General features: G+C 38.0%; 1 protein-coding gene across 1 annotated transcript; it reads right to left on the reverse strand.

Moving 5' to 3' along the window:
• Window positions 1-16,218: 16,218 nt before the first annotated feature.
• LOC143981691 (uncharacterized) lies at window positions 16,219-24,085 on the reverse strand. Its single transcript, XM_077479704.1, has 2 exons — window positions 23,008-24,085; window positions 16,219-19,839 (listed from the first exon to the last, which is right to left on the reverse strand). The coding sequence occupies exon 2, from the start codon at window positions 19,784-19,786 to the stop codon at window positions 17,114-17,116; it is 2,673 nt and encodes an 890-aa protein (XP_077335830.1). The 5' UTR covers window positions 19,787-19,839; window positions 23,008-24,085; the 3' UTR covers window positions 16,219-17,113.
• Window positions 24,086-24,171: the final 86 nt, after the last annotated feature.

Consider the following 24,171-nt stretch of genomic DNA (forward strand, 5'->3'; position numbering starts at 1 on the left):
TGTAGGCTTGTTCGTCAAACAAAGTTGCGCGCATGCTCAGAAAGGATTTTCACGCCGAAAGCTATAATGCAGTGTATAGGACGTCGTATTTTTCGTCCCGTCGTACGTGCCGTTCACGTCATCGCGCACGGTTTCAGCAAACTGTTCGTCCATCGTGTGTGGCCATGTCCGTCCATGCTAAGTTTGAGCGGACTGTTTGCCGAAACTGTTGGACGGACAAAGTTGGGCGAACAGTCCGCGCGTGTGTACGCGGCCTCAGTCTGGTATTTGCAGGTGGAGAAGTGGCCACCCTTAAAAAATATGGACACATGCCAACTTTTAAACTGCAGGCTGGGCTCAGGCAGCCTTGTCTTGGGGAACTCAGGAGTTGAGCAGGCTTAACAAGAAGCTTGACAGGGGGCAGGGCGTGTGGTGACATCACAGAGCGGTGGGACTCAGGCGTCACAGTGCAGGCGGCTCTACCATTGGACTAACTGACCTTCCTACACACTGGAGCCTGTACTGGGATACAGCAGAGTGTTCAGCAGCTTTGCCCTGGGCCCCGTCACACTGACCTTGAAAAACAACATCTGTGACATGGTCTGGGTTGGGGGCAAGAAAACAACACATGTATATGTGCACAAAAAACTTCTAAATCAGAATTGATCTACAGATGTTCTCTTACCTATGAGCTGAAACCTAATAATCCAGCGTAAGATTGGAGTGATATTTTGTTAGAGGTAGCCTGGAATGGCAGTCTCTGACCATCTCTTCACAGTGTCTGCCCATCTCCTGTATCATGTCTGCAGTCTCTGACCATCTCTTGTATCGTGTCTGCAGTCTCTGACCATTTCTTGTATCATGTCTGCAGTCTCTGACCATCTCCTGTATCATGTCTACAGTCTCTGACCATCTCTTGTATCGTGTCTGCAGTCTCAGATCATCTCCTGTATTATGGCTGCAGTCTCCGACCATCTATTGCATCTTGTCTGTAGTCTCAGACCATCTCTTGTATCATGTCTGCAGTCTCTGATCATCTCCTGTATCATGTCTGCAGTCTCTGACCATCTCCTGTATCATGTCTGCAGTCTCTGATCATCTCCTGTATCATGTCTGCAGTCTCTGATCATATCCTGTATCATGTCTGCAGTCTCTGACCATCTCCTGTATCATGTCTGCAGTCTCTGACCATCTCTTGTATCATGTCCACAGTCTCTGGCCATCTATTGTATAGTGTCTGCAGTCTCAGATCATCTCCTGTATCATGTCTGCAGTCTCCGACCATTTATTGTATCTTGTATGCAGTCTCTGATCATCACCTGTATCATGTCTGCAGTCTCGGACCATCTATTGTATCGTGTCTGCAGTCTCAGACCATCTCTTGTATCATGTCTGCAGTCTCAGACCATCTCCTGTATCATGTCTGCAGTCTTTGACCTTCCCTTGTATCATGTCTGCAGTCTGACCATCTATTGTATCTTGTTCACAGTCTCTGACCATCTCTTGTATCATGTCTGCAGTCTCTGATCATCTGCTGAATCATGTCCGCAGTCTCTGATCATCTCCTGAATCATGTCTGCAGTCTCGGACCTTCTCTTATATCTTGTTCGCAGTATCTAACCATCTCTTGTATCAAAACCTAAAGTTGGGGGGGGTGCCAGATATAGGTTCTGCCCTGGGTGCCAAATGCTCTAGGCACTTCCCTGCCTCATGCACTGTAAGTGTGTGAGGAAAGGAGAGATGATATCCAGCAAGGCTTACAGTGCGTGAGGAAAGGAGAGATGATATCCAGCAAGGCTGACAGGGCACATTTACACTGATAATCAGGGCACATGTGTGATTTGAACACTGTTTACATTTGCGGGCGCGACTTACGTATGTGTTTTCTGTGCATGTGCATGAACATTTATTTATTTATTTATTTGTTTTACACTGTCTCTTTAGAAAAAAAAAAATCTGATCACGTTATTGCTATCACAAGGAATGTAAACATCCCTTGTGACAGTAATAGGTGGTAACAGGTACTCTTTATAGAGGGATCGAGGGTCTAAAATACCCCAAATCCCTCTTTTGCACTTAAAAAGTATTCAAAACGCTAAAATCTGCATTTTGGAATACTGTAGATTTTTCTATTAAATCTACACCATTGGCATTTGAGTAAACCAGGAAGTGATGTTGTGATGTCACTTCCAGGTTACTACATCGGGAAAAAACCTGATCAAAGTCAATTCTGTCTTTGTTCGGGACTCCGGCCAGCCGGTGGAGCGGCAAAAGGAGGCGGGGGGTGGTCCCATCCCGCTCTTTGTGATAACAGCTGAGCAGCTGCTGAGCCGCATCAGTTGTTCCCATTAGAAACCTGACTGCCAGCTCTAAAAAACAATACTCTGGTGAGGCCCGAAGCTGCAGGCACCACGGTACAACCACTTCCTCCAAACGGTGTACGGGTACTTTATATCACGTGACGTGGTTAAAGTCGATAGGACCCGAACTCCAAAAATCAAAAATCCCCATTTTTTAAGGCTTACATGCAAGTAAATGTCTATAAAAGGGGTATGGGGGCCGGGCACTGCCCTGGAGGACATGTACCAATGCAAAAATATATATATTTTTGTAATTACTGTTTTTTTTTGGCAGCAGTGATTTTAATAATGCTTAAAGTCAAACAATAAAAATGAAAAGTTCCTTTAAATATCGTTCCTGGGGGTCCCCTTAGTCTGCCTGTAAAGTGGTGCATCTGTACCCTGTGTAGAACCTGCTGCAGCAAAAATGACATTTATAAAGAAAAAAAAGACATTTAAATTGATTTTCTCGGCTACAAGCCATTGCCCGCAATAAAAAAAAAAAAAAAAAAAAAACGGTGTGTGGGCGGGGGGTTCTATGGATTTTAAGGGGAATCCCACGCCAAGTTCTTTTTTAAAAACGGTCCCCACAACCCTGAAATAGAATACATTTGAATAGAGTAGATTAGAATAGAAAATAAATGAATAAAATAGACTGAAATAAAAAAGGATAGAATAGAAAAAAAAACAATAGAATAGAAAGAATATAACCATCTTCCAAATTTCACATTTTGATTATAATAAATTGGAATAGAAAATAAAATAATGGAATAAAAAAGTAAAAGAATAAACGATAGAAAAGAATAGAAAGAATTAGGGCTGGGAAGATTAAAGATTAATTCCTTGATTAATCGTACATTTTTTGATCGATCAAAATTCTTTTGATCAGTACTCACCTCTTTGCCGGCTTGCGGGTCTTCAGGGAGTTCCGTCGGAGATCCTGTGACATCAAGGACATCAACGTCACCAGACTCCTCCCCTCTTCCCCAAGTGCCTCCGTCTGCTAACGAAGTGAAGGGGGGAGGAGTCCGGTGACGTCGATGTCCGTGACGTCACCGGACAGCCTGGACAGTGATGGTAAATATGGATGTGGTTAACTGGGATCATTCAGTGAGCTAAGTGTAGGCAAATTTTATAACCTCCGTTTTTAACATTGTTGTAAAAAAACAAACAAAAAAAGACCACTCTGGTATTTCTGCGTGATTGGCTAAAGTGATGCCTACTTGCCTATTGTAAAGTGACTGACAGTCAATATACTATAATTAAAATTTAAACGAACTTTCTATGTTTTTCTTAAAGTTTAATAAAAAAAATGACTTACGTCAGTGCTACAGTTTGAATTTAAAACGTATTTGTGTGAGCTGTGAAGTTAAGTCATGGATTGTGGAAACTAACTAGTGTCGGGTGATTGTATATAGTGTATACCACATTTATCACTGACTAATGCAGAGTTGCAATGCAAGGAGTTCAGCTCAAAGTAGTTGGTTCTGTATGTGCGTTATAATGAATGGAAATTAGCCGATTAATCGATTTTAAAAAAAATCGCTTACATTTTTTTTTTTAATCAGTAACAGCCATAGAAAGAATACTGTTTTCTGAAATTCGAATAGAATACATTCAAATTTGAATAGAATAGAAAAGAAAAGACTAGAACAGAAAATAAAATAATAGAATAGAATAGAAAAAAACAATAGCATACAATGAATATAGCCATTTCCAAAATTCTAATTTCAAATAGAATTAATTTGATTTTGAATGGAATTCGATTGGAATAGAATATAATAGGACAAAAAAGAATTGAACAGAAAATAAACGAATACAATATAATATTAAAAAAAAACAATAGAATGGAATGATGAAATAAATATCTTCCGAAATTCAAATTGAATAAATTTGATTTTGAATGAAACTTTATTTGAATGCAATTCAAATGGAATTTGATTCAAATTCAAATGCAATTAGAATTTGAATAGAATTTTCCTAATTTGTTCGAATTCAGATCAATTTGACTGAATTCGGAAACTTTGAACCTAAAAAAATTAAACAAATTTAACTACTGTAAGTACATTTATGTAAATACCAAATCAAAATGAAAGAAATGTTTTCGTTTGGCACATTTCTATGGGATAAGGGTCTGGTATGGATTTTGGAGGGGACCCCACGCCATTTAAAAAAAAAAAAAAATTCTATTGCTGCCAATGTTTTTTTTTTGTTTTTTTTCTAGTGGTGAATCCTACTGACATCTGAAGAAGACTCATCCGTTGTTAAGGATGCGGCAGCCGGCTTCCTGGTCAGCTCCTCAAACAACCTGCAGCTATTCAATGTGTGCTCGGCTCTGCGCTCGGTCAGGGCTGGTGAAAGGATTTTTGATACCCTAGGTAAAACCAGTGGCGTAGCGTGGGGGGTGCAGGGGGTGCCATGGCCCTAGGCGTGAGATTTAGGAGGGCGCCAGTATGTGTCACTGGCTGCCTCCGCCTAATTTTAAATTCCTGTGTCCCCGTGCTCCGGCTGCCATGTTTAGTGTCCGGCGCCCTGTGACTGGGCATATGGGGGTCATGTGAGGCGTAGGGCTGGCCTGTTTGCAAACGCTCCTTGGGTCCCGCCTCCGCACATTACCCTCCATATGCCCAATCACAGTGCGCTGCGCTGGACACTGAACAAGACAACTAGAGCGCGTGGTAGAGAAGCAATGTGGGCCCCAGCTGTCTTCTCCTCCTATCCTCCAGACTGATGCAGGCCAGCCAGAGTCAGGTAAGAAGGTGAGTGAGAGTGAGACTCCCTTGTGAGAGTCGTGTGATGCCGCGCACACACGATCGGACTATCTGGCCGACTTACTACGGTGGACCTAGTCCGGCAGAACACCCGCCGGACTTTGCAGCTGAGGTCCGCCGGACTTTCCGAACGACGGACCTGCCCACACACGACCAGACTTTTCCGGCGGGCTAAATCCGGCGGACTATGGCGGGAGTCCGCCGGACTTTTGAAATGAATGGACTTGGCCACACATGGAGGAAAGTCTGTTCATTTTGAATGCGGCTCCAGGTAGCCGGGACAATTTTTTGAGTCAAAACTTCTTTCTAAGTCGCCGGACTTTTGGGGAAAAAAAAGTCAGCCGGAGCCCACAAGTCCGCCGGATAGTCTGATCCCGCTGGATAGTCTGATCGTGTGTACGTGGCATTACTGGCCGGGGGGAGAGAGAGAGAGAGAGAAGGTAGTGTAGTTATGTAGTATGGTGGTCAGTCAGTGTAGTGTAGTATAGTGGTCAGTGTAGTTTGGTGATCAGTCAGTGTGGTGTAGTATGGTGGTCAGTATAGTGGTCAGTGTAGTGTAGTATAGTGGTCAGTATAGTGGTCAGTGTAGTGTAGTATGGTGGTCAGTCAGTGTAGTGTAGTATAGTGGTCAGTGTAGTGTAGTATGGTGGTACGTGTAGTGGTCAGTGTAGTGTAGTATAGTGTTCGGTATAGTGGTCAGTGTAGTGTAGTATGGTGGTCAGTCAGTGTAGTGTAGTATAGTGGTCAGTGTATTTTAGTATGGTGGTACGTGTAGTGGTCAGTGTAGTATAGTATGGTGGTCAGTGTAGTGTAGTATAGTGGTCAGTGTAGTGTAGTATGGTGGTCAGTGTAGTATAGTGGTCAGTGTAGTGTCATACAGTGCTCAGTGTGGTGTCGTATTGTGGTCAGTGTAGTATAGTGTAGTTGTCAGTGTAGTGGACAGTATAGTATAGTGGTAAGTGTAGTTTAGTGGACAATATAGTGGTTAGTGTAGTGGACAGTACAGTATAGTGGTCAGTGTAGTGTAGTGGGCAGTATAGTATAGTGGTCAGTGTAGTTCTCAGTGTAGTGTAGTGGACAGTACAGTATAGTGGTCAGTGTAGTGTAGTGGACAGTATAGTATAGTGGTCAGTGTAGTGTAGTGGACAGTATAGTATAGTGGTCAGTGTAGTTCTCAGTGTAGTGGACAGTATAGTATAGTGGTCAGTGTAGTGTAGTGGACAGTATAGTATAGTGGTCAGTGTAGTGTGTAATGGTCAGTATAGGAATCAGGTAGGTCAGTACTATTGTATTTGAATGGACTCGGGGAGTGCTAAAAGTCCGCAGGTTAGGGGGGGCGCAAACCATGCTATGCCACTGGGTGAAATCTCATTTTGTTTTCCCAATTGGCTCTGCCCTGACTCCACCCCCTTTGCCCTTGGTGGGGGTCGAACATCCGGTTGAGCTCCCTGAAAATCCGGGTGTTTGTGAAAACCTCCGAACGGGCGCTGTTGGAGGGCCAGATTGATGCTCGGCCCGAACAGTTCTCCCATCTCTAGTATTTTTATTGCACCTCTAATTTTATGTAACATTATACATTTACTGTATATTCACATCAGTATATTCATATCCTTGAGAAGATTACAATCTAGGGCGGGAGTCTCCAAACTTGAACTTGTGAACAAAGGGCCACTTTTCTGTCCTTCAGACTTAAAGGGGTTGTAAAGGTAAATTTTTTATTTTCTACATAGGTTCCTTTAAGCTAGTGCATTGTTGGTTCACTTATCTTTTCCTTCGATTTCCCTTCCAAATGTTTTTTTTTCTTTGTTTTCTTTGTCTGAATTTCTCACTTCCTGTTCCTCCTCAGTAAGCTGTTCAGTAAGCTGTTCTGGCTGACTAACCACCAGCTCGGATGATGGTGTGAAGTTTACTGAGGAGAAACAGGAAGTGAGATATTCAGACAAAGAAAAAAAACATTTAGAAGGGAAATCAAAGGAAAAGGTAAGTGAACCAACAATGCACTAGCTTAAAGGAAACTATGTAGAAAATAAAAAAAATACCTTTACAACCCCTTTAAGGTGGGCCAGACTGTGGCCATTGAGAATAGAAAATATGCTGACATCGGTGAAAAGTGACCTTGCTTTGTGCATGGGTCCAAATCATTTGGTGGAGGGGGGATTATGGTGTAGGGTTGTTCTTCAGGGGTGAAGGGAACTCTTATGCCGCGTACACGTGAGCGGAATGTCCGACAGAAAAAGTCAGACGGAAGCTTTTCATCATATATTCCGATCGTGTGTATGCCTCATCAGACTTTTCTTTCTCGAAAATTCTGACGGACCTAGAAATAGAACATGTTCTAAATATTTCCAACGGAACCAATTCCTATCGGGAAAACTGCTCCTCTGTACGCTGTTCCGATGGACCAAGGACCATGCTCTGAAGCAAGTACGAGATGGAAGCTATTGGCTACTGGCTATTGAACTTCTGTTTTCTAGTCCCGTCGTACATGTTGTACGTCACCGCGTTCTTGACGGACGGACTTTGGTGTGACCGTGTGTGGGCAAGACAGCTTGAGTGGAATTCCGTTGGAAAAACCTTCAGAGTTTATTCCGACGGGAAAACCGGTCGTGTGTACGGGGCATCAAGGTATCAGCATACAAAGACATTTCGGACATGCTTCCAACTTTGTGGGAACAGTTTGGGGATGGCCCTCTTCCATGACTGTACACCAGTGCACCGAGCAAGGTCCATAAAGACATAGATGAGCGAGTTTGGGGTGGAGGAACTTGACCTGACCTGATAAAACACCTTTGGGATGAATGACAATGGAGACTGCAGGCCTTCTTGTCCAACAGCAGCGCCTGACCTCACAAATGCTCTTCTGGAAGAATGGTCAAACATCCCCATAGACACACTCCTAAACCTTGTGGACGGCCTTCCCAGAAGAGTTGAAGCTGTTATAGCTGCAAAGGGTGGGCCAACTCAATATTGAACCCTACGGACTAAGCCCTTGTACACACGGTCGGAGATTCCGACAACCAAATCCGTCAGATTTTGCCCGTCGGATTTTGTCCGAAACTGTTGCACACACACGGTCAGACAAAGTTGTCGGAAAATCCGATCTTTCAGAACGTGATGAGGTAATTTCGTTACGATGGGACTACGTTCAGGCTAGTAGCCAATAGCTTTGATGTATGAATTTGATCTGAGCATGCGTGGCACTTTGTCTGATCGGAATTCTCTACACATGATCGGAGTATGTCCGATCGGAGCATTTTGTCGGAAAATATTTCCGGCAAGTTGGAAAATTTGGTCCGACGGATATTCCGACGGAAACGGTCCGATGCAGCCCACACACAGTCGGAATATCCGACAAAACGCTCCGATAGGAAACATTCCGTCTGAATCTCCGACCGTGTGTACAAGGGCTAAGACTGGGATGCCATTAAGGTTCATGTGCGTGTAAAGGCAGGCGTCCCAATACTTTTGGCAATATAGTGTAGAAGAATGATGGCAGAAAAAAGAACAAGTGGCCCATCGAGTGCCCGTATTTATATATTTTTTTTATTAAAATTTTTTTTTATATAATTTCTTTAGGGGGGGGGGGGGGTGGATTTGTGTTTTATTATTATTTTTATTATTATTATTATTATTATTATTATTATTATTATTATTATTATTTGTCTTGGTATAGATTTATGTTTATTTTTGCCAAATTTTCAGAGAAGCTCCCATCTCTGGCCATTTAATCGTTCATTAAAAAAAAAAAATCTACTAAAACTGTTCCACTTTTCATGTTTAATTCATTGTTGGCTATTTGCGTAAATTATTGATGGCTGTTGATGAAAAACATGAATATGTTTTTGTTTAACAAATAATTAAGTGCAAAAAAAAAAATAAAGCAGGGTCACAGGTGTCATGTTTTGAAAAAATTTGATTAGCACTCCGATGGCAATTTACAATTACAAACCGGTAAGCAAACAAAGACTTGGAGCTACAGAATCCATCCAGGACGGAACACAAAGACGGAGCTGAAAAGAAAGCAAGGACCCATCTTTTCAAAAGGATGCTGTCTGCTGTGATGATAGGCGAGGTATTGATTACCTTCATATTCCATGGACTATATTTAATGGCGCATTAGGTGTACCTTGAGCTGTAGGCTGTCTTTGTTCCAGATCCTGCTACATCAGAAATGTTGCCTACATGGCTCAATAAACCCTAAAGCCAGCCAGCCGTAAAGTCATTGAATACAATACCCAAGCTCTACCGCTTAATTAGCAAAGATCGATGCCCCGGCTGGCATGTGAAGTCTCTTAACACTTGAATAGTAGCGAATATTAACTGGCAACTCAATGAACTCCAAAATATGAATTTTTTTATTGGTTACGTGTAGAAAACACAGTGACTACGGCTAACATGTTTCGTCCACTATGGCTTTAATCAGGCCTTAACCACTTGCCACCAAGGTTTGCACCTGGTACACCATTTGACTTCAAGTGGTTGACCCTGGTATCATTTTTTTAGAGCCAACAGTTGGCTCTCTTGTAATAGCAACTAGAGTAGCTAACCAGCCACTCAGTTATTAGAAGCAGCAGGATGGGACATTCACCCCCAATAGCGACTGGTGTTTTTTTTTTTTTTTTTGGGGGGGGTGCAAACAACCAAAGAATCCATTCTCTGCGACCCGAGCCCAACCTATATTGAAGCCTATTAGAGCCTCTAGTTAATAGCCTCTTGTTAATAGCCTATTGGAACCTCTAGTAAATCTCTAATTGGTGCTTCAAAAAAACAGCCCCTCTGCATTGGAATCAATGTGCCGGTGTCCTGAAAGGGGTGAGGTACATGGATAGGGTAGGCGGTGCCCATGCGCCCTTAATGGATCCCCCCCCCTCCTCCTGCTGCCTTCCGCGTATTTCTCTAACTCTCCCATCCCACTGGGAAACCCAAGCTATATTGCCCACACATCCGACGGCTAGTTGGGGACCCGAAGAAAGCTGCGATCGGCTTTGATCGGATCTTCAGGTTTAACTGCGCCATTTTTGAAAAATCAAATCTATTCAAAAACGCTGATCTTGGAGTTTTGAATGCTTTCAAGTGCAAATGAGCAATTTGGGGGCTTATATACCCCAGATTAGAAATGTGCATTTTTGTTTCGTTCCAAATTCGTTTTTTTTTAAAGAATTTCAACAACTTTGTTCATTCGGAAACATCTGAATTAACGAAAACGCTTTTAACGACTTTTTCAGAATATTTGTAAATTCGTAATTAGAAAATCAGAAAACCCCAAAATTCCAAAAGTCTGAAATAATAACTTACTATTAAATTATAGGTATTGGAATTTCCTTTCAAATTGGTCTGTTAGTGAAGGTAACGAATACGAATTTATCCGAAGTTACAAATTATCCAAAATAACGAATGCCATATTTAAACGAATGGAACGTAACAAATTAATAATAATACATAACAACAATAATAATAAACACTTTTTATTATTATTATTTATTTATTATTAATTTGTTCTGTTCCATTTGTTTAGATGCAGCATTCGTTATTTCAGATAATTTGTAACTCTGGATAAATTCATATTCGTTACCTTCACTAACAGACCAATTTGAAAGGAAATTCCAATACCTATAATTTAATAGTTATTATTAGTTAGTTATTATTTAGAATTTTCCAGTTTTCGATCTTTAGAATTTTCAGATTTTCTTACTTATGTTAGGATTTTCAAATTTATGAATTTTAGAATTTTAGCATTCTTCAATTTACTAAATTCCGAATTTTAGAATTTTTTAATTCTTCAATTTACTAAATTACAAATTGCAATCATAATGAATGACCTAAAAAGCGAAAGAAAAAAGAAAACAAATGAAACTAAGACGAGCACATTTTTCGTCAGTGCACATGTCTATCCCAGATCTCTTCAAAAAGAGTACCTGTCACTGCTGTTATTGCTGTTATAAGTGTTTACATTCCTTGTGACAGCAATAACAGTGATTAAAAGAAAAAAATAAATATTGAACACAACAGTGTAAAAATGAAAAAATAAATAATAAACAACAAAAAAAAAAAAGTAACGTGCCCGCATCCCCCATGCTAGTGCACAAAGGCGAACATGTGCATCGGTCCCGCATGCACATGAACCACGATCGTCCCACACATGTGAGGTATCACTGCGAACGTCGAATCATGGGCAGTACTTTTAGTACTAGACCTCCTCTGTAAATATAACATGGTAACCTGTAGAGGCATTTAAAGTGCCGTCTACGGATAGTCAGATTTACATCGCTTGTCACCATTGTGTGAGCGTACGTAATTTTAAAGCGTGAAATGTTTGGTATCTATTTATTCTGCGTGACATTATCTTTTATCTTTTACAAAAAAATTGGCTTATGTATTATGTTTTATTTTATTTTTTTACAATAACATTTTTTAAAAAGTGTATTTTCCCAAAATATGCTTTTGAAAAACAGCTGCACAAATACTGCATGACATAAAAAATTGTACAACCCACCAATTTTATTGACTAGGGCCTCTGCTTTTTAAAAACAAAAAATATATATAAAGTTTGGGGGGGTTATAGCAAATTTTCTAGCCAAAAATAAAAAAACGGATTTTCACATGTAAACAAAAAGTGCCAGAAAATGCCTGGTCTTCAAGTGGAAAATGTCCAAAACGTATACAAAATGTATTCACTGTATAGCCAATAAAAAAAAAAAAATCATATTTAAGAGTTTGCCGAGTTGCTGGCTAATATTTGCTACCAGCCAGTTGGAGGCCTGAATAAGTCTCTGAAAGAAATACTGGAATGTAAGAGGCAACAAGTGAAACATTAAACGACGCTGCAATACAAACAGTATGCCACCAAAGCAGTCGCTGTCTATAATGTTTATATATATATATATATATATATATATATATATATATATATATATATATATATATATATATATATATATATATATAATGTCGCTGTCTATAATGAAACTAAAATTGTATTTCTGATACAAAAAAAAAAAAGACATTATTGAAAAAGGAAATAAAAAAAAGTATAAAAAAAAAAGAAAAAAATAATACAATACATTTATTTAAAGCGGTAATAAATCCAAAATCAAACATTTATTATATTGCAGCTTACCAATTCTAAGCCCCTGTACACACGGGTCGGACATTCCGACCACAAAATCTGTCTGATTTTTTCAGACGGATTTTGTCCGAAACTGGTGTTGCATACACACGGTCGGACAAAGTTGTCGGAAAATCTGATCGTTCGTTCGTTACGACAGGACTATGTTGCGGCTAGTAGCCAATAGCTTTGGTCTCCTAATTTGATCTGAGCATGCGTGGCACTTTGTCCGATCGGAAATCTCTACAAACGATCGGACAAAGTCTGATCGGATCATGTTGTCGGAAAATTTTAGATCCAGCTCTCAAACTTTGTTGGTCGGACATTCCGACGGAAAAAATCAGATGGAGCCCACACACGGTCAGATTATCCGGCAACACGGTCCGATCGGACATTTTCCGGCGGAATGTCCGACCATGTGTACAGGGGCTTAGAGGTGATGTCTGAGTAATCTGCTGCTGCAATACTGTGCCTTTGCTCAGTATTATGTTACACTGTATGAACATTCTACAGCTTGTTACTTCAACAACAGTGCCTATAACTATTATCTTCAAATTCCCTATATTGCCAAAAGTATTGGGACACCTGCTCTTACACGCACATGAACTTTATTGGCATCCCAGTCTTAGTCTGTAGGGTTCAATATTGAGTTGGCCCACCCTTTGCAACTATAACAGCTTCAACTCTTCTGGGAAGGCCGTCCACAAGATTTAGGAGTGTGTCTATGAGAAGGTTTGACCATTCTTCTGCAAGCATATTTGTGAGGTCAGGCACTGATATTGAACGAGAAGGCCTGGCTCGCAGTCTCCACTCTAATTCATCCCAAAGCTGTTGAGATCAGGTCTCTGTGCAGGCCAGTCAAGTTCCTCCACCCCAAACTCGCTCATCCATGTTTTTATGGACCTTGCTTTATGCACTGGTCCAAATCATTTGGTGCAGGGGGGATTATGGTGTGGGGTTGTTTTTCAGGGGTTGGGCTTGGCCCCTTAGTTCCAGTGAAGGGAATTCTTATGCTCCGTACACACAATCAGATTTTCTGACAACAAATGTTGGATGTGAGCTTGTTGGCTGAAAGTCTGACCGTGTGTACGCTCCATCAAACATTTGTTGTCAGACTTTCCGCCAACAAATGTTGGGTAGCAGGTTCTCAAATTTTCCGCCAACAAAACTTTATTGTCAGAATTTCTGATCATGTGTACACAAGTCTGTCACACAAAAGTTCACGCATGCTTGGCACTGGCTATTGAACTTCCTTTTTCTCGGCTCGTCGTACGTCTTGTACGTCACCATGTTCTTGCGTTCGGAATTGTTGGCCAACATTTGTGTGACCGTGTGCATGCAAGACAAGTTGGAGCCAACAACATTTAGACAAAAATCCACGGTTTTGTTGTCGGAAAGTCCGATCGTGTGTACGGGGCATTAAGGCGTCAGCACACCAAAACATTTTGGACAATTTCATGCTCCCAAATTTGTGGGAACAGTTTGGGGATGGCCCCTTCCTGTTCCAATATGACTGCACACCAGTGCACAAAGCAAGGTCCATAAAAACATGGATGAGGGAGTTTGGGGTGGAGGAACTTGAGTGGCCTGCAAAACAGGTGTGGTTTCAATTATGCAAAATAGTGGGTGTGGCCTAAAGGGTTGTGGTTTAATAGAGTTTGGGATGACTTCCATAATTAAACATGTGGAATGGAAGGAGAGAGAAAGAGGGATAGAGTGAGGGAGAGAGAGAAATGAAAAAAAGAGAAAGAAAAGAGAACCAGTTGTTGCCACCTACTACATAAAGGTTTGGCTACACTTTCTTCTGCACAGACACAGCTTACAGTACTGTTCAGACACAGGACATTTCTTCCTCACCTTATCAGTAACGTGGGTACACAGCAGCTCCATGCACACGGACAGTAATCAACAGTGCACCCATTGGCTGGAATGCGGTGCAGCCCGCCTCCTGCTTTCTCCTTGGGCCACTAGCTGCCTGAAGTTGTCCATCCCTCTCATTCCATCACCCAGTCCCGACTCCCAGACCACCCACCTTACTACGTGGGTGGCCTAGGATGACACTGGATTACAGCAAAGCTGTGCGTCTTTTTGTATGTGGACAGGCCACTCCATCCCTGCCCGGGACAAAACCTATTTTCCAGGATTATGCCCGGGACACGGTCAGACTGGGGCATGGGCCTGAATTTTGTGAATGTCCTGGGCAAATCAGGACTGTTGGCAACTATGCAAGAGGAGGCAGTACCATAGGACCTCCTGCTTGGCAGGTGCCCCCTTTTAAACGGATGGGGCCTGGTACGGGAGCACTGGTTGTACTGCGTTATCTGCAGACTGCCACGACCCACAAAGCTATAACGTTAATGTGCATAGGGTGATTAGGGTGTGCTTAGCCACACCCTGTGCACAGGCCTATGTCCTGACCACCGCAGACCGGGAACATTCCAAAACAGCTGCAGTGTTGAAGTTATTATTATTATTAAGGATTTATATAGCGTCAACCATTTACACAGCGCTTTACAATATAAAAGGAGACAATACAGTTACAATACAATAAAATACAAGAGGATTAAGAGGGCTCTGCTCAGAAGAGCTTACAATCTAATAGAGTTGCTCTGACCCAGTCGTCTAGCCATTACAATTTGGCCCTTGTTAGTGTCACTTAATTCCTTACACTTGGCCATTTTTTCTGCTTCCAACACATCAACTTTAGGGACAACATGTTTATTTGATGCCTAATATATACCACCCACTTTCAGGTGCCATGGTCACGAGCCAATCAATGTAATTGACTTTACCTAATGTTATGGCTGATCGATTTACACTCACCAGCCACTTTATTAGGTACACCTGTTCAATTGCTTGATAACACAAATTGCTAATCAGCCAATCACATGGCAGCAACTCAATGAATTTAGGCATTTAGACGTGGTGAAGAGAACTTGCTGAAGTTCAAACTGAGCATCAGAATGGGGAAGAAAGGGGATTTAAGTGACTTTGAACGTGGTATGGTTGTTGGTGCCAGAGGCTGGTCTGAGTGCTTCTGGGATTTTCACACACAACCATCTCTTGGGATTACAGAGAATGGTCCAAAAAAAAAGAAAATATCCAGTGAGTGGAAGTTGTGTGGTGGAAAATGCCTTGTTGTTGTCACAGGAGAATGGGCAGACCAAGGTATGCATAATACTATCTCTGAACACACAACACATCGAACCTTGATGCAGATGGGCTATAGCAGCAGAAGACCACACCGGGTGTCACTCCTGTCAGCTAAGCACAGGAAACTTAAGCTACAATTCGCACAGGCTCACCAAAATTGGACAATAGAAGATTGGAAAAGTTTTGCCTGGTCTGATGAGTCTCCATTTCAGCTGCAACATTTAGATGGGAGGGTCAGAATTTGGTGTACGCAACATGAAAGCACTTCCAGTTTTTGGGATCCCATCGGCTTGCGTCCATGGCCATCTGTTTATGCTGGCAACAAGGGGATTTAGCACAGAGGGGTCCCCAATGCTGATATCTCCTGCAGGATCCAAACGTCTAGACCAGCAGGTAACATCTCCCCACTGATTGTCGCAGCTTTGGCCTACTTACACATTTATTTTAATTTATTCATGTATTTTTTGTTTGTATGTTTGTTTCGGCTCCACCCTTCCTACTGGTTGGGGCGGATTTCAGTGTAAGTTGCTGCAATTATTACTATTATTTTAAAAAAATAAAAATTCTTGCTTGTTTTGGTTCCACCCTTACTGCTAGTTGGGGGTGAACCTTGGTGTGCTTTGCTGCATTTAAACAAGAGGCATTTGGTTGTGCTGGTAAACACAGCTCTGAAGAAGGGGGTGCGCCCCCGAAACGCATTAGCGTGCATGTGTGTGAGGCCACAGAAACACTTGGATGCTCTACCTCTGTAATATAAGAAATATATAAAATATTATGAAATATGAAATAATGATATTTCAAAGTCTTACGTATATGTTGAAATCAATCAATTCTTGTGAGACGAATTTCCTTAATTAGATCTGAGTCAGCGTAATTCAAAAATGTGTATTTATTTGTACACATTTAAATACAAAAGGATGCTTACAAAAATAGTACAATGTTAATCATTTGTATCTTAAAAAATTGTCTTAGAAAGATTTAAGGTTATGCCATGTAGCATTTAAAATGGCCGAATAACCCTTTGTATGCTGGAAGGCTGTATGCAAGACATGTGTCTTTCTTCTAGCTTGCTTGGTCTTAAAAAGCACATCTGCCTCGTGGCAAGGGCAGGAAACAACAGGAAGTCTCCCTGCCAGTATTACCATTATATATTAACCTACATTCCTGAGTTCCGGCCGAAAGATAACTCCTCCTTACAAAAGTGTAGACTGAGTGATTGATTACTATAACAGAGCTAACATGTGTTAACACTTAAATCACAACTCCACAGTCTAATGACAGGATGTGAGGAAGAAGGAATATTTTAGACTTAAAGTCTGGAAAAACATTGTCTCGACTTACATATGCCTTCTCGCTTACACATAAAATGACTTTCTAAAAACATATATAATGAACTAGATAAGTTTACATAAACAATATCACTTTACATAGCCCTTGAAAATATATATAAAATATACAATATTCATCAAAATCCTGACAGGTTTTAAATATTTACTTTTCCAGCTATGCAAGCCATAACACAGAATTAATTGATTCAAGGTTTTTCATTCACACAGTAAGAAAGTATGGGAATATTATTATCCTGAATAAGTATAATAAAGCCAATTAAAATTTAGATATTAAGAATATAACATTCCCCTCTGAAATATGAATACCAATCATATTTTTCAGATTAAAAATTCATCCATCATCATTCATGTCACATTCAAACAAACTTTGATTCAATAACTCCAAATGTTTTGTCCTGCACAATTGGATTCATACCTTCAAAACCTAATTTTCCTCTTTAATTTACTTTGTAACAAATCATCTCCTTTCTTAATATCACTTCTAATTCGATTATATAATTTTTTCATTCTAAACATTAAACATAACTGGAATATAAGGAATAACATGATAATAATAAAAATAATTACAATAGGATGTGATAAAATATTTCCTGCTGCTGAAGTTATCGAAGTTTTTCCCCACATGGATACACTATTACTAAATCTTTTCCACCAATTACTTCCTGAAAATTCTGACCATTGATGTGATATTTCTTGCAAATTACCTTGTTCATGTTTAAACAATACTTCTGCATTCTGCAATTCCTTAGCCAAAGCTATTAATAAACCTTGATCCTTTTGAATTATATTTGCCCATTTTTCCCATGGAAATTCATCTATTTGGGAAATATTATACTGTGTAGGTAGAGCGCTAATATTTTTCATAAACATATTTGTTAAATTTGTTCTCAACCCATCAATACTTATTGCAACAATATCTCCTTCTATACAATACAACCCTTGATTTAGGTTTTCTGTATTTGTACAAGAAGAGAAAAAAGTTTTAACCCTTTCTGTATCTGACATAATTTGAAAACAAACCTTCTTTTTATCTACACGAGTAACTAATTCAGAATTAATTTTATTTTCAATTCTTGCTGAACATAATGTATGATTATGATAACAAGAATGAAATATGCTTTTATCTTGATTAGGTAAACATATAATTTTAGACTGGAATTGTAAACATGATGACAAATCTAATTGTTCTAATTCAGAATTTTCATTGTTAAATACAAAATCTGTATACTGTAATTTATAGTATAATAATTGTGTATTACTGACAGGTAATCCCAAAACAGTGATTGGAACCAAAATTTGTTCTTTTCCGGCTATTGGAATCATAGAAGAACTATAACATATGTCCTGCTTGCATCCTATCCATTTATTTACCCATAAATCTGTATGATTTATCGCATATAAATATTCTTTGGGCAAATACTGTAAAATGCCAAGAGGAGTTATTCCACTCTGAAATGCTTGCGCAATTATTTTAAAATTAGTGGAATATTCCGTTTGAATTTCTAAACATGCTCTGGCTATATGAGAATGTTGTTCACTTCTCATCAGATCAAGAGTAATATTTTGAAGATGTAAAATAGATGGACCCATTATATTAGCAGTTTTAATTACCATATTTTCTAAAATCTGATTTAAATGTCTTTGTATTTTAATACCATTACTTCCCACTAAACCAGCGGTTTCTAGATCAGACTTTAAAGTACTAATATCCATACTATTTGTTATACTCCCGATTGTGCCAATCCCTCCTAAAATACCTTCAACAATACCACGCTTATTCCTGTTATAATTTCTATTATTAATTCCAAACCATCTCTCAATACCCAATTCCATATTAACCAGATGTCCTTGACATTGTGGAAACCTTGTAGAAATTTTCCATTCTGAAACATTAAAGTTCCACAAAACAATGACAAACTTTCCCTCTCTCAAAAGAGTTCTGGATTGGAAATGGTTAATCTGAAAAGGACTTGCAGAGAAACTTTTCTTATTGACACATGGAGTTTTCCTTGGAGACATAACAACAACACTTGCCTTTGCACATTTCACCGGATAATTTTCTATTGATATGCAACATTCATATATACCAGTATCATTCAAAGATACTCTCATTTGTTGATAAACAAATGTATTATTGATCCAATTCACACTACCAAAAATTCCTTTATGAATTATGATAGTTGAACTATAAAGAAAACTACCCAAAAACTCACCATTCCTTTTCCAAGTCAACAATGAATTTTGAGGTAAAGATATTTTTGTATCACATATCAAATGCAAATTATCTTTATCTTCCATAATTTTTAAAGATTGTGGGAAAATATTAATTTCTGGAACAATCTTATCAACTATAAAGATATCGATTTTGACCCTTATTTCAGTAAATTTTCTTATAACTTTAAAATCCCATGTTCTTACAACATCTCCTTTTTCATCTCCAATGATGTTTAAATATTTTGGATTTAATATCTTTACAAAACTTTGAAAAAGATAATAAAATTGATCAAAGGAATAAAGTATTTTCCCAGATCTTGTCATAATATTAGTAACATCTCCAGACCAAATTGTTGACTCATTACCCTTTAAAAATATAGACCAGAAACTCCTCAACAATATGTTACACTCAAAAGTTCCAGTTTTGTTATTTAGTCTATAAGATCCCTGCATTTTAACAAACTTTGTTTTGGATTCTATTTTAACTTTGATGTCAATATCATTGCCGTGAATGAAATACAATTGTAAACAACAAAGATATCCATCTCCAATACACAAAAATCCATACAAATCTTCTGCTGTATTAATATCAACATCTCTAAAATTATGATTTTTATCATATGCACTAATATCAATAACTCTATCATTTTTGTCCTTTGTAATGATATCAATGTTCTTATTTTTCAGTTCATCTCTCTTATTTCTGAATAACATATGATCTTTGTTGTGTAATTCTTCATTCCAGTTAGTCTTTATATAACTTGAGCAGTTCTTGATATATCTTATCACAAATAAAATTGTCACTAGGGAAAAGATGCATCCTGTAGTGATGATACACTTCCTCTCTTTAAAACTTTTCATTTGTTGTGCTGACATCTTTTTCTTTTGGAATACGCACTTTCTTCAGGTTCGATTTTTATTTTTAATTCCTGAAAAAATAAAGGCAGCATCATTATCTTGGAATATAAAATTTGTTATACCCACATTTTTCTTTCTACATACTTGTTTCACTGAACTGAGAAAGTATTTGTACCCCTTGATCATCCCAAAATGTCCATAGACTTTCCCAATTACTTTTCCATGTTTCAACTCCTGAAACTCTGTGACGTGTCACCATCTCTGGGTGTGGCCTCACATGTAACAATTCTTTAATCATCTTTTATCTTTTCTGTGTTAGACTTGTGTCAACAATATCTAATTTTATCTTAAATAAACCTTTCTGTTCCTGGTCTACTTAATAGACCACTTATCTTATACAAAAGATAATTTTGGTTTAACAACAAAATAACACAATGTTACAAAAAACAATATCAATTGTAAAATATCAAAAAATAGATTATTCTGAAGATTAAATCCGATATGTGCATGGATTTAATAACAATCCTTCATGATATATATGTGTCTTGTGTGTGCTGGAGAAAAAATCTCCCTGGAATGTATGCCCTCCAGTAATTGACTGTCTCCTCTCTTGTTACAAAATTCTACTCCTAAACATCAACTCCCACCTTTTTTCTTTTTAAGACTAGCTTAAAAGTTCAGCTGGGCTATATTGTTCCACAGAATGAGTATTTTCCCTCCCACCTTTCTAAAACAATGGGTGTCTCATTCTAAATTCCTAAGGGTTGCTATGAATAACCCTTTGTAAAAAATCATTTTAAACATACACAAACCTTTTTACCTTATCAATATATATACAAATTATTTCTTAATCTCTTAATCAAGAAACATTGTAATATAAAAACTTATATTTTTAACTAACAAAGACACTTTTTATCATGAATTAACTTTCTTTTTCAAACTTAGAAATATGAGGAGGAACCATTTTGTATACCTTCTTACTCCACGAGGCAACACAAACTCCATTTTATTTTCTCAACTGAAAATTTTTAGAGAAACCATTTTGTATCTCTTCTTCAACCAATTATGACTCCACGAGGCGATACAAACGCCATTTTACTTTTTCTTTTAAACTCAAAAGGAGAATACTTTGTAGCATCAGAAATTGTGCTTCTTACATCCATTAAAAATAACTGGAACAACATCAACCCAAATATTTCCTTTGTCCAACAACCTTTATCAATCCTAGATTTAATTATCTGATACATCCTCACAATAATACCTACAAACTGTGAATGTTATCGTACATGAAATCTCTGTTTTTATTCCCTGATATTACACATCCTCTGTCACAACTGAAGTTTGCTGATATATCCCAAACTAGAAAAACATGATTATTCAACCTCTAAACAATAGTTAAAGCATCATCATTAGTGAATCCCACCTGAAGGTGTTGTGATTTATATAAAAACACGAAAATCCTTTTTTGTCATGACACAAACTTATGGTCTAATGACCCAAATAATAACTCTGTGGCACCCTATGAGGATAAAAAAGATTGTGACCTTTTTTCCCTCTGAAATTAAAGGAATCTGTGTGTCCATTTTTTCACAACATTAATAGATACCATTCCAGGTTGAATTACTAACTCTCCATGCAAAAGCTGCTTCCTTTGCCAATGAATTCTGCTGTTCTGTTACCTACAGATAACTCACTATCTTTTTATGTGATGGAATTTTTACAATAACATATGCAAAAGAATTACTCTCTGCAAGGTCAAAAACTACTTCTAATGTCTCTTTCTGCACAAGAGTCTTATTGGATGAATCCACAAAACCTCTACATAGATAACATACAACATATGAATTATCACTCTAAATCATTAGTGAACCTTACTTCTCTTCCTTGTCAATACTCAATGCGGTTTAAATCAACAAATACAAGCTCATCACTTTTCTCTGTCTCTCCTTGTTGTCTATTCATTCAATTGCTAATTGAGTACCATGCTGAAAAGGTCTTCAGTTACTGAATACACAACTATTCTTAAAACCATTTTTTCAAGTCCTTTCAATGTTCAGCCAGAACAAAACAAAAATAAAAACTTAATACTCATGACAATGAAACATTGATAAAAAATAATAATCCAATAGATTATCCTTGAAAAATATTAAAATTATATCAAAACCCTCAATAATATTCCAAACGTCAAAACCAAATCTTTTTAAACTCATATCAATCCTTATTCATAGCCATTAAACGTCAACCAGAAAATTCTTACCATATCTGCAGTTAATTTAAGGACTGCTGACTGTTTTCAGAGTGTTATATGCTACATAATGAAACCTTTCCTGTCTTAATGAACTATTTTCAGTTTGTAATCTTTGTCTTTGGGTCTTAGAAGAAAAATGAATTTGCTTATTATGACCTCTATACCTCAGATTACTGTGCCAACGTACAGAATAAACTTCTTGACGCCTGGGCAAAATTTTCGGATAATACAACCTCTTTTGTGTATTATTATTATTCAACTTTTTATAGACTTTCCTCTGAGCATATGGCGATGAAAATCTACATTTCTGCTTACTATCAGTATTATTTAAATCAACTGACTTCCCACTCTCATTTTCTGAGGAAATATTAACATTTGACTCATTACAGGATATGACGTTGACGGCTGCCTTCATCATATGTTCATCATCCTCCATCCTTGAGCACTGAACATGTGCAGGAATCTCAGCTTGTAATAACTGGGTCTTAAACAAATTTAAAATATTTCCATGCACACAGCTTTCCAAAAAACCTATTTGATTTTCATTTTCTTTCAGAGATTGCAATAATGCATCAATTCTATGTTCCAATTCAATTTTTTCAGTCAATAATTGTTCAGTATATTTCTTCTCCTGCTTTGCTGCAATTTCTATTTCATTCTCTAAATTTTCAATATATGTACAAAAAGTCTCACAATTTGAACAACTAGATTCAAAAAGTACATTTTCAGTTACACTTTGACTTTGTTTTCCTGGCATATCAAACACCATATCATTATAACTTTTAACAAGTTTCATTATATTACGTACTTTTTTCTTTGTTTTAACTAATGAGAATCTATCCTTCTCAATGTCAGCATTTGCCTGAAAGCATTGATCATACATTAATTTCCATAAAACAGCATCAGAGACCTGTTTCGATAAACCTTTAAATTCTAATGTACTTTCATCAGCTAAAACAGCTACAAATTCCATAATTACGTTTCTACTCACCAAATAAAAAACCCGTCAGTTTTTTCCTGGAAATTCTCCGGTCTTTCACAATCAATCGATCGATTTTTCTTCTAGGTTCTTTTTCAATCTTTGCGAAGTTTAATCTCTGTTCATCAATTCATTCCCCTCTGATCAAAGGATGAAGTTTGGAAAAAAAAAACTTCCGACTTATGATTGAACTGGTTGTAGCTCGCCAATTGTAAGATATGAAATATATGAAATAATATGAAATAGGAAATAATGATATTTCAAAGTCTTACGTATATGTTGAAATCAATCAATTCTTGTGAGACGAATTTCCTTAATTAGATCTGAGTCAGCGTAATTCAAAAATGTGTATTTATTTGTACACATTTAAATACAAAAGGATGCTTACAAAAATAGTACAATGTTAATCATTTGTATCTTAAAAAATTGTCTTAGAAAGATTTAAGGTTATGCCATGTAGCATTTAAAATGGCCGAATAACCCTTTGTATGCTGGAAGGCTGTATGCAAGACATGTGTCTTTCTTCTAGCTTGCTTGGTCTTAAAAAGCACATCTGCCTCGTGGCAAGGGCAGGAAACAACAGGAAGTCTCCCTGCCAGTATTACCATTATATATTAACCTACATTCCTGAGTTCCGGCCGAAAGATAACTCCTCCTTACAAAAGTGTAGACTGAGTGATTGATTACTATAACAGAGCTAACATGTGTTAACACTTAAATCACAACTCCACAGTCTAATGACAGGATGTGAGGAAGAAGGAATATTTTAGACTTAAAGTCTGGAAAAACATTGTCTCGACTTACATATGCCTTCTCGCTTACACATAAAATGACTTTCTAAAAACATATATAATGAACTAGATAAGTTTACATAAACAATATCACTTTACATAGCCCTTGAAAATATATATAAAATATACAATATTCATCAAAATCCTGACAGGTTTTAAATATTTACTTTTCCAGCTATGCAAGCCATAACACAGAATTAATTGATTCAAGGTTTTTCATTCACACAGTAAGAAAGTATGGGAATATTATTATCCTGAATAAGTATAATAAAGCCAATTAAAATTTAGATATTAAGAATATAACAACCTCATGTTATCCTTTTATGTACTTGCTGTATACTTATGAACCTTTGTGAGTATGCATTTTATTGGTTGCTTTTTATAT

This window comes from Lithobates pipiens, unplaced genomic scaffold (genome assembly GCF_037356315.1).
Source record: "Lithobates pipiens isolate NorthernLeopardFrog02 unplaced genomic scaffold, aLitPip1_a1.2 Scaffold_16, whole genome shotgun sequence".
In the NCBI taxonomy this organism is placed as follows: Eukaryota; Metazoa; Chordata; class Amphibia; order Anura; family Ranidae; genus Lithobates; species Lithobates pipiens.

What these genes read in the sequence shown, in the direction of transcription:
- LOC143981691 (XM_077479704.1), bottom strand. Translation starts at nt 19,786, where the DNA reads ATGTCAGCACAACAAATGAAAAGTTTTAAAGAGAGGAAGTGTATCATC.